Source organism: Vulpes lagopus, chromosome 12 (assembly GCF_018345385.1).
Source record: "Vulpes lagopus strain Blue_001 chromosome 12, ASM1834538v1, whole genome shotgun sequence".
Classification (NCBI taxonomy): Eukaryota; Metazoa; Chordata; class Mammalia; order Carnivora; family Canidae; genus Vulpes; species Vulpes lagopus.
This window is the reverse complement of record NC_054835.1, coordinates 25,030,261-25,040,280: the sequence shown is the minus strand read 5'-3', so window position 1 is coordinate 25,040,280 and position 10,020 is coordinate 25,030,261. Positions and strand designations below refer to the sequence as shown.

General features: G+C 41.4%; 1 protein-coding gene and 1 long non-coding RNA gene across 5 annotated transcripts in view; one reads left to right on the top strand and one right to left on the bottom strand.

Annotated features, from left to right (window-relative positions):
- Positions 1 to 1,677: 1,677 nt before the first annotated feature.
- LOC121473058 lies at positions 1,678 to 4,477 on the bottom strand. The gene is made up of 2 exons (XR_005983088.1): positions 4,219 to 4,477; positions 1,678 to 4,104 (listed from the first exon to the last, which is right to left on the bottom strand). It is a non-coding gene; the product is annotated as an uncharacterized LOC121473058 (long non-coding RNA).
- A 129-nt stretch (positions 4,478 to 4,606) lies between these two features.
- Positions 4,607 to 10,020, top strand: part of GGNBP2 (gametogenetin binding protein 2) — a 32,992-nt gene continuing 27,578 nt past the window's right edge. Inside the window, exons 1-2 of one of the 4 annotated variants that reach the window (XM_041724977.1) lie at positions 4,607 to 4,755; positions 5,267 to 5,459. In XM_041724977.1, the coding sequence (XP_041580911.1) occupies positions 5,367 to 5,459 (93 nt within the window). In that variant the 5' untranslated portion in view covers positions 4,607 to 4,755; positions 5,267 to 5,366. Of the gene's footprint in view, positions 4,756 to 4,924; positions 4,941 to 5,266; positions 5,460 to 10,020 lie in introns of those variants that run through there. The other 3 variants (XM_041724974.1, XM_041724976.1, XM_041724975.1) reach the window with 3 other exon arrangements.

The following is a 10,020-nucleotide window of genomic DNA, read 5'->3' as shown; positions in this document are numbered from 1 at the left end:
CAGCATTCTAGGTAGAATGAATCCTCTGGGAGGCAAGGCAAAAGTCCTGAGTTGGGAAAATAGCACATCCTGGAAATCAAGGCTGGAGCTCAGAAAAAGGGAGAGGGTGGGTAATAAGCTAGAGAGGCAGGCAGGGGCCATATCAGACATACCTCATCTCATCTACCATGTTAAAGGGAAAGAGAACCAGTGAGAAAGTGAAGTAGTAGGCTGATTTAATACAATGATGGCTATATTAAAGTTTAATATCCTACTGGCAATTTGAGTCCTTTAAAAGTTATAAGCAGACCTTCGAATTGGCTATTCAAAGTCTTAAGATTTAAAAAACAAAATCCTTAGTTTCCGATTATAATGTTTCCTGTAAATTGTTTAAAGTGGGCAAAAAAAGGGTGCCTGGGTGGTTTAGTAGGTTAAGCATACAACTCTTGATTTGGGCTCAGATCTTGATCTCAGGGTTGTAAGTTTGGGCTGGCATTGGGCTTCATGCTGGACGTAGTGCCTACTCAACTAAAATTTTTAGTTGTGTTTCATTTTCAAGCAAAAATCTTTGCAGAAATAGTCAAGGGTCAGAATGCCCGTTAATTTTATATTTGGTAAGGACTCGATCATTTGTGTCGTGTAGGTAGAGCCTCCTCTAACATTAAATTTTGGATTTGCTAAGAAAAAAAAATTGGATTTGCTATTTGCCTCTAAATTAGTTAAAATTTATTTTATTTATTTTATTTTATTCCCTACTTTGTTAAACATAGGCACATTATTACACTAATTAGTTTACTTCAATTTGTTACACTGATGTTGGCTAATTTAGTAGTTATGTGGCATTTTTGCCAACTATAATCAATGATATTTGGAGTTACTCTATTATTGAAAGGAATTTTTTCCCTGAAGAAATCAGCATGTTGAGCAGTTACACAGCTATAAAAACAAAAATCAAATTCTATTTTCAATTAAAAAAAATTTTGAAATTTAACCAGTAAGATTATAGCATGTAAATTAAGCATGAGTAGGAAAGGTGATGGGTTTTCTTGCTATGTCATAGTCTAATACCCCACAACTTATCTAATTAAAACATTCAGAGGGCCAATAGGACTGTAAACATATTGTTCTCTCATTTTTAAAAAAGTAAATTATTAGATGACTGAAAGAACATGTTGTCTAACTGGCTGCTGCTTGTTGGTAACTGCTCCATCTTTACTAGGTCTTAAATATCTCTCAGCAAGTTTATGTGTCACAATTATGGATACTAAATCATAACTTAAAAGAGCAAAGCGTACTCTGTTTTTTCCATCTCCAATTATGAAAGTCATTTAAGAGAAAGCTAATGAAATAGTATTCATTAAGCACAGAAGAATTAGTAAAGACCATTCTGACTTGGTTCTAGTTTACAGGACAAAAGAGATCATTCAACAGAGATTTACTGAGCTCCAATATACCAGGTATAGGTGCTAGAGAAACAATAGAAAATAAAGTCCCTGCCTTCAAGGGGCTTACATTTTAACTTGTGGACATTATTTTCCCTTAAATTTTTTTTCCCCTCTGAAAAAAATTTAAATGGTGAAAGTATGTCTTTTTTTTTTTTTTTTTTAGTATGTCCCTATTTTTAACAGACAACAAAACTTCCCATTATCAGCTCATGAAAAAGAAAACCAAACTCTCAGAATCTCAGGAGGTTTGGATCACCATGGTAATTTAATTTAATGAACATTCTGCTACTGATTTTACTACCACACAAAACAACATGGTTATAGTGAAAACAAAAAGTATTCTAATTGGATAATTTTCTTTTCAACAATTTTTTTTTTTTTTTTTTTAAGATTTTAAGCAATCTCTACACCCAAAGTGGGACTCAAACTCACTGTCCTGAGATCAAGAGTTACATGCTACACTAACTGAGCCAACCAGGCATCTCTCAACTATCAATTTTTGAGGACAGAGAACTGAGGGGGAAAGAGAAGGGAAAAATATAATCTGGTCTGTGACTATTGATGACCTTCAGGAAGTGACTCATTCCTATGACTTTAATTTTACACAATTTAAACTGTATATATCTACCAATATGTATCAATAGCTTGTGTTTAGAAGATGACATCTTATTTTTGAGCATCGATATCCAATATGATGTATAAATCATACAAAATCTTATTTTGCTTCCTAAAAGTTTATGTATAGTCTATGAATATAGAAAACAACACAAGGAATAAATCAGTACTCTTCATTTCTTTTAAACCTAGGTTGCTTGGAAAATAATCCTGTCTCATTTGTGCTGGAGTTTTGTGGCTGGGTCTCACAAACTGGGAACATAACAAGAAAAAGAACAGCATTTTGTTGATAATTATCTCTCCATCATTCCAATTGTTACCAGGTATCAGCAGAAGGTCTTCCGTGGTTGGTTGCTTTCTCCTGGTCTCTCAAATCCTTCAACCTTGCCTTTCACAATGCCTACATTAAAATTTAAAAATAGACAACAGGTAGCTTTTTTTGGGTAAGCAGTAACTCATTTTGTCAATTAGCTTTAACCTCTCTAAATGCAGATACTTAGTTATGAAATATTTGCTGTAGCAGTATTGGTTTTGGCAGAAGCTAGACCAATAGTGACCATGAGTGCTTGACGTAGCTACAATTTCTAAAAGTTGTTTTCTAATGAAATAATTTTCTAATCATTCCTCCTCAAATATTTATTTTATTATATTTGGAGCACCCAGACTATCACCTTACCTCCCTAACAACTTATATCTTGCAAATTATCCATCTTTTTATTGAGTATCAATGGTATGTGAAACATTGTCCAAAGATACTAAGCAGCAAGCTCAGGAAACTTAAAGGACAAATCCAGGGGTGCCTAGCTGGCTCAGTTGGTAGAGTATACAACTCTTGATCCCAGGGTTGTGAGTTTGAGCCCCACGTAGGGTGTAGAGATTATGTAATAAAAGACAAATCCAAATCAGGGAATGTAACCTCAGATGGAAAGAGACTGTTGTAGTACCATTCTGTTTTACATCTGGGTTTTAACGCCCTTTCTAACTTAAGATTTAAATCCCCAGGTGAATACTCTGTTCTTTGCTAGTACCCAGTGTGTACTCAATAACCAAAGTCATTAAAATTAGCACCTTTATGTTGAGCTTGTCATTTTCAATGTCCTTTACCAACCACAATCCAAAAGAAGTTTAAACTTAAAATAGGTACATTCATTAATATAGTCTTTATAAGAGCACCTTTAGGTCTTAAAAACCACAGTACTCTTTTTTCCTTAGAGGAGTGTTTATACATAAAACACAAGACTCTCTCAAAAGTCCAAAGTCTGGCTCTGTAGTCTAACCTGTCAGAAGCTGCATACTCATCCTATATGCCTATTGGATCTAAGCTAACGATCCCATTGTTCTGCTCTCCTAACATGGCCAAAAGACAGGAATAATAAATACTGGATAATCACACCTTTGGGACTGAACAATGGTTCTTCCAGTTTATTATGTCACCTAACCTAACAGTGACAACACAATGTCATAAGTCAACATGTGGCTAAAGATGCACTATGGGGTTTTTTGTTGTTCTGAGTCTCTAAGGTTTCTGGTGATGACCAAAATACTTTTTAAAAGACCGGTATCATTGCTTTAGCCTATTCTACCAGGAAATACTGTCATCTGGATTAGTTTTAGAAGCAGCAAATGGACTTGTCCTTACAACCGTCAAGACTTTCATAGGCAAAATACTTCCCAACAACTGTTTCGGCTTTCCAGCAGCCCTCCAAAGCCTTCAAGGTAGGAAGGGAGTACACGGTGGCACGCAGGGTATAGGTACCAGGTACCTTGCCTTCACAGAGGAAAGGGAAGGGCCTTTGGCCCGTACCAGTACTTTGCCCAGGGGAACCCGTGTCCTGAGTCTCTAAGTTAATATTAACCCGGCCCAAGACGTTTCTCTGGCCAGGGCGTTTACGAGCCTCTCCCCACGTCGTCTTCTATCTGCCTCTACTGTAGCAACTACAACGCACAACTGTCAGCACATCAGTAGCTCCCCCGGGCGGGATCTTGACGCAGTCTCTGTCGGGGAAGCGGTGATGCGGCGGGCTCTCGGTCAGTCGGGGTGTTCAGGGAAAGCGGCGTCAAGTTCCTGGAAACCAAGCCCCGAGTTTCTCGCTCACCCTCCAGACGCTCGTCTCCCCTTCCCTCACTCCCGCTTTTCCGCTCCCACTGACTTGGAAAGCCTCACCTCCCCCCCACTTACCTAAGTCCTCCCAGGGCCTTGACCCCTCAGGTGGGCCCTGCGTCAGCTCGGCTCTGCACCCTCCGGACCTCGGGAGAGCGGTTCCCGGGCCCGCGCCGCAGGGCCACGGAGGCTCGGGCCTGTTCACTCTTCCTGGCAGCCCTATCTCGGATTTATTTGGGTAGCCAGACTCGGGGGAGGGGTCGGTCACGCGTTCGAGATACCCGAGGGAGCACCCCCACCCCCTCCACCAGGGTTTCGAAAGAGGCGACCGGAGAGCGACGGTCTACAGTCTCGCGAGAGAAGGCGGGGCCCCGCCCGGAGTTCTCGGCCCCTCCCTGCCCCACCCTCCTCACGTCCCCCGCCCTCCCTCCCCCACTCCCCGTGGCGCGAGCGGCTGACTGAGCCTGGAGAGGAAACGGCGTTCGGAGCCGCGCTCCCGCCCAGGCCGGCCCTGACGCGGGCCTCGTCAGCCGGTAACGGGGAGCAGAGGTGGGGGTCAGGGAGGCGACCACGAAAACGGTGAAGGTCAGAACCGAGAGGCCTCCTCCGAGAAGGGTGAGGAAAGGGTCTGAGCCTCCTTCTCACAGACTCCGCAGAGCTGAGGCGGGGTCGACCCCTCCCAGGGGCGGGGTCGCGCTGGGCAACTGCAGCCCTGGGGACGGACTGGGCGGGGCGCGCCAAGAAAGGGGAGGAAGGGGTCAGCTGGGGGCTGAGGGCGCCCCGGCGGCGGGAAGCAGGCGGTGGGCTCTGAAGCTGAGGCCGTGGGTGGGGTTCTGGAGCTGGGACTCCGGTGACGGGCTGGGGAAGCCCCGGGGCTGGCGGGTCCCTTCCGCCTCTCCTTTGGACCCTGACTGGAGGCCGGCGGGGGTGGGGGCTGGGGAGGGCGAGCGGCGCGAGGGGGCGGGTCCCGGCGCTGCTCGTCGCTGATTGGCTGAGCGCGTGTGGAATCGGGTGATGGGAAACGCAGCCCGTCTCTCCCGTGCCCTCCTGCTCCTCTCCCTCCCCCCCGTGGCGAAAGTGCTGCGCGGCGGCGGGTGCTTACGCTCGCGGGGTTTGGCTGTTGCAGGCAGGAGCTGGGAGGAGGCGGCAGCGGCAGCGGCAGGAGCAGCAGCGGCGGCGGCAGCTGGGAGGAGGTGGTGACGGTGGCAACGGCAGCGTCGGGGACGATGGCGCGACTGGTGGCAGTGTGCAGGGACGGGGAGGAGGAGTTCCCCTTCGAGAGGAGGCAGATTCCCCTCTACATAGACGACACCCTCACGGTGAGCGGGCCGGGCCGGGCCGGGCTCGCCGCTCCCCTGGCAGCTGTTTCCCCTCCTCCCCCTCCCCCAGGCCGAGCGCTGCGCACTGGAGAAAGAGTGTGTTGCAACTCCTAGGCGAGGCCTTCTCTCCGGCAGGCCCCACAAACTCGCCTTTGCAGTGTGTCGCACGGTAATCCTTGCGGGGCCCTAACCCAGCGCTTCGTAAGCATTTCGAGCCCCTCTCTCCAGATTTTCCTTCCTTTTTGAACCCTCTTCCTTTCTCCTGTCCCTTTAGGAGACGCTGCTTTTGCCAAAGCACGCGCCTCGGAGAGGGGTTGAAGGATCTTGGGCGTTTAGGGCCTATCCTTTACAGAATGCACCTACCCTTCGGGGAGGCTTAATTATCTGGAAATGTCGCAGCTGCACTGCTACCTGTATATTTTCTCTCTCAATACTGTATAGCTCACAACAGAAGCTTAATTACTTAGGGCAAAGTGACATGCTCTCGCACAGTAAAGATTCCACAAAAATGATTTGGTTTCATTGTAAATAGTGTCATATTGCCTAGTACATTAAAACTCTTTGAAATGATTGTATTGGTAGGCCATGACTCTTCAAAATGGGTTTTCTTGGCAATAGTTATTTTTTAGTTTACAGTTAACCTTTTTTTTTCTTTTTTTTATAATGAAGCAAAATTAGTGAATGTGCAAGAGCATTATAAAGAGGTGATTGCTCATCTCAAGTGTCAAAACCCATTTATGGGTAGTTTTCTTTTTTAGAGTTGATGGTAGTACAGCATTACTGATCCTTTGCCCTATGTTGCTGTACTATTTCCTTTGAAAGGAAATGGCAGAAATTTGAATTGAATCTGAACAGGAAATGAGTGCAGTTGCTTGCCACTATTTCTTAAGACATGAAATGAGCCTTTTCTGAATATCTTGAAACCTGCATTTTGATGATGTTGGAGCTTTGGATTATACGTTTCCCTATTTTGATAGGTGTAACTCAGTCTCTTCATTGTATTACCTTTGCCTTTTTGCTTTTAAGAGGCAGTTCTGTTCTTGAATTTTCTTTTGCAAATATCCATTGAAGTTTTTTCAATTTTTGTATAAAATGCAAGTCATTGTAGAGCTGCCACTCTATGCCTTTCTGTTTGCCAGTCTCAAGATTTGATTGAGCTGCAGTACTTTTAAAAGGACTAGAGGAGCTTTTTGGTGACTTAATTGGTTAGAACTATTTAAGTGAAAGCATCTTTTTTTTTTTTTTTTCATGAAAAGAAAGTTTTGTGTGTGTGTGTGTGTGTGTGTGTGTGTGTGTGGAGAAAGATAGAGTGATTTGGCCTGACATAGGGTAAATAGAGTTTGTGTTGATGCATTAGAAAGTGTTTGTATTCCTTGGTTATGATTTCTGTATTTTTTACATTAAAAGTATAATGGAATTGTATTTTAAGTTAAAAAAATAATCGCGCTCTGGTCAAATTAAATGATGCATTTCTCCATTTGAAAACTCCTAATGTGAGTTGATTTGTTATTTTCTTTCTCCCACTTCTAACACAAACACTTTTCTAGAGCACATAATTTAGTAAGAACTTTCTATGATTATTGTCCCAGAATGCCTTTGAAGTTTAAAAAAATCCAGTGGGTTTAAACATAAGGTTACTTTTGAGTGTATAGTATCAAAATGGGAAATCAACATAAATTTGAATATTTACAACATTTTAAAAGGCACTAACGCTCACATAACCACCTTGTGAGTGCAGCATTGACACATCTGTCATATAGCACTTTAAAACAGTGAGTGTTTTTATACTCTGTTCTCTGTACAAGGATATTAATTTCTAAAACTTTCCACAGAAAAAGATGTAACCTTGCACTATGATATATTATTGCACTTATTTCTCCAGAGAAGTTGGGATTGGATTGAACCTGGTGGTTGAGTTTTGCTTATGTTGTATTGTGAATTTGTCACCAAGGCAAATAAAATTTAGGGTCATTTAATTTAAATATCTCAAAATAGCATTCTATTTAGGAAAAGATGCAGTTTTTCTTGGCTTTAGAAGGGTTTTTATCACTAGTAATGAGTGGGACGATTTATTGCTTTGTCTTGGAACTTGTGCATAGTCATTGAGTGCTGCTTAGTGAAAATTCTTGTCAGGGATGCATTATATTTTGGGAAACAACTTTCTTTCAGAACTATTTTATCAAATACTATTTAAAAGAAGAATGCAGAGCAAGCACCTGTTGGAAGAGGGAGGGAAGACGCCTGTAGCAGAAGTTTATGCTCTGCACTGGCTTACTGATAATTTGATGGCAGTGTATCCCTGAAGTTAACATTTGGTCTGGTCTTTGTTCTTAGGGTTTATACATAATGCATTGAAAAAACTTTGTGTGGTCTTTATTTCAAGTTGTCTTAGAATCTTGTTGGCACCTAGATGTTAAGTCTGGTTACAGCTTTCACAATTCAGTTACAAATGTATCATTTTAATAACAAGTTGAAACTTCTAGCCTTAATTCTACTGGTGATTTTAGGTTGGGTTTGTAAAATGAAATTGAGAAGCTTATATGTGAGGAAGTAGCTGCCTCTTTTATGTGGTATATTAAATACACATTAAGACCCATTTGGTAATTTAGTGGGTTTGAATCCTTGAGTATAGTGCTGATCTAGATATATTTTAGAAAATCCCAAAGAGGTAAGCTGGTGGAATATTTAGGAGAGTGGTATGCTATGTGGCCAAAATACTTTTGGTGTTAACTAGAATTGTAAAATAGCAAATGGGCAGAATACATATTTTACCTTAGAAATATTTTTGAAGAATTATAATTTTTAAGTAGGTAGTTTTCTTTAAAAGAGTCAAAATTTATACTCTTTATAAAATAGTCTTGAGGGATCCCTGGGTGGCGCAGCGGTTTGGCGCCTGCCTTTGGCCCAGGGCGCGATCCTGGAGACCCGGGATCGAATCCCACATCGGGCTCCGGTGCATGGAGCCTGCTTCTCCCTCTGCCTGTGTCTCTACCTCTCTCTCTGTGTGTGTGTGTGTGTGACTATCATAAATAAATAAAAATTAAAAAAAAATAGTCTTGAAAAATAATTGTATAACAAAGAAAAAAAATTAACCTTAATCCTACTTCCGAGAGATAACTAAGAAGATAGCAACATTTGCTGTAACTCTGGTCATAGAAACACACTTAGGTGGAGAGTTGAGATGTATTGTTTACTGTAGCATTTTATATTTGGCTTTCTTTTTTTCCACTAAATGTAATACTGAGAATATTCTTGTCATTTTTAATCAGCTTTATTGGCCATATAATAATTTGTTTTGTAACATTCCATAATTTAATCATTCCTCCTTTGTGGATATAGAGGTGATTCTGCTTTTGATTATCTATGATAAGATTATAAATAACACATAAATCTGCATTAAAATTTTTTTCTCAGGCTTTGGAAGTATAGTTACTGGATCAAAGGATAAGAACCTTTTTGTAGAGTTCTTGATACATAGTGTCACATTGCTACAGTATTGCTGGGAAGCAGTTTACCCTCCTAATCAACTAATCTAAATGGACTAGAGACTCTGATAATGTGGGTTTTTTTGTTTGTTTGTTTGTTTGTTTAATTCATGAGATACAGAGAGAGAGGCAGAAACACAGGCAGAGGGAGAAGCAGGCTCCTTGCAGGGAGCCGGATGCGGGACTTGATCCCTGGACTCTGGGATCATACCCTGAGCCGAAGGCAGACACTCAACTGCTGAGCCACCCAGGCATCTCAGATAATGGTTTTTAATGAGACATTAAAAGATAGTAAATGGTACTGTATTCACTTGGGGATTAGGTGTTTATCGTTTGTTAAATTTAGTATTTAATGTTTTAACTCTTAAGTGTTTAATTGATTTTACCAAAGGTGATAGATGTTACAAATAGCTATGAGGATGAAGTAAAAAAGTAAAGCTAAAGTGACAATGACTTTTAATAAATACAAATTTAATACTGTTGGTTAGAGCTTGTGCTAAAAACAGATTATTTGTGGTCAGGAGAAACCAGGACAGGTATTTAAGAGTGAAAGTGGGTAATGGATTCAATAAACTTTATAAAGCAGTAACTGCAGGACAATGACTGGTTCTATTTTTGGTCGACTAGGGAAAGGCAAACTCATGAAGCAGAACACTAATGAGTCCTCTGTGAAACCACACCTGAAATACTTTACATGAGTGTCTTCCTTTGGGGAACCTAGAATCTAAAGATTAAGTCAGGGAGGTGGTTTTAAAGAATGGGAAAAGTAGTGTTTCCCTTTTCTTTCTCTTCCCTCTTTCCTTTTTTCTTACTGTCTTCTCTCAACATTAAAGAGTATATAATGATTGACCAGAAAACAGCAAGGTAAAAAGCTGTTGTCCTAAGTGTTTGAAAGGCAAGGACAGAATAATTATTTAGTGTGAGTGCAGTTTGTAACCAGGGTGGTGTAGAGTAAGTTACAAGAAAAAATTTAGTATTATGTAGGCCAGTGAAACCTAGGAAAGACACAGTAATAGACCTGATCTTGACATTTCACCTGGTTAGGTGAAAATCAAATGATCTGAAATGAGGAGTTT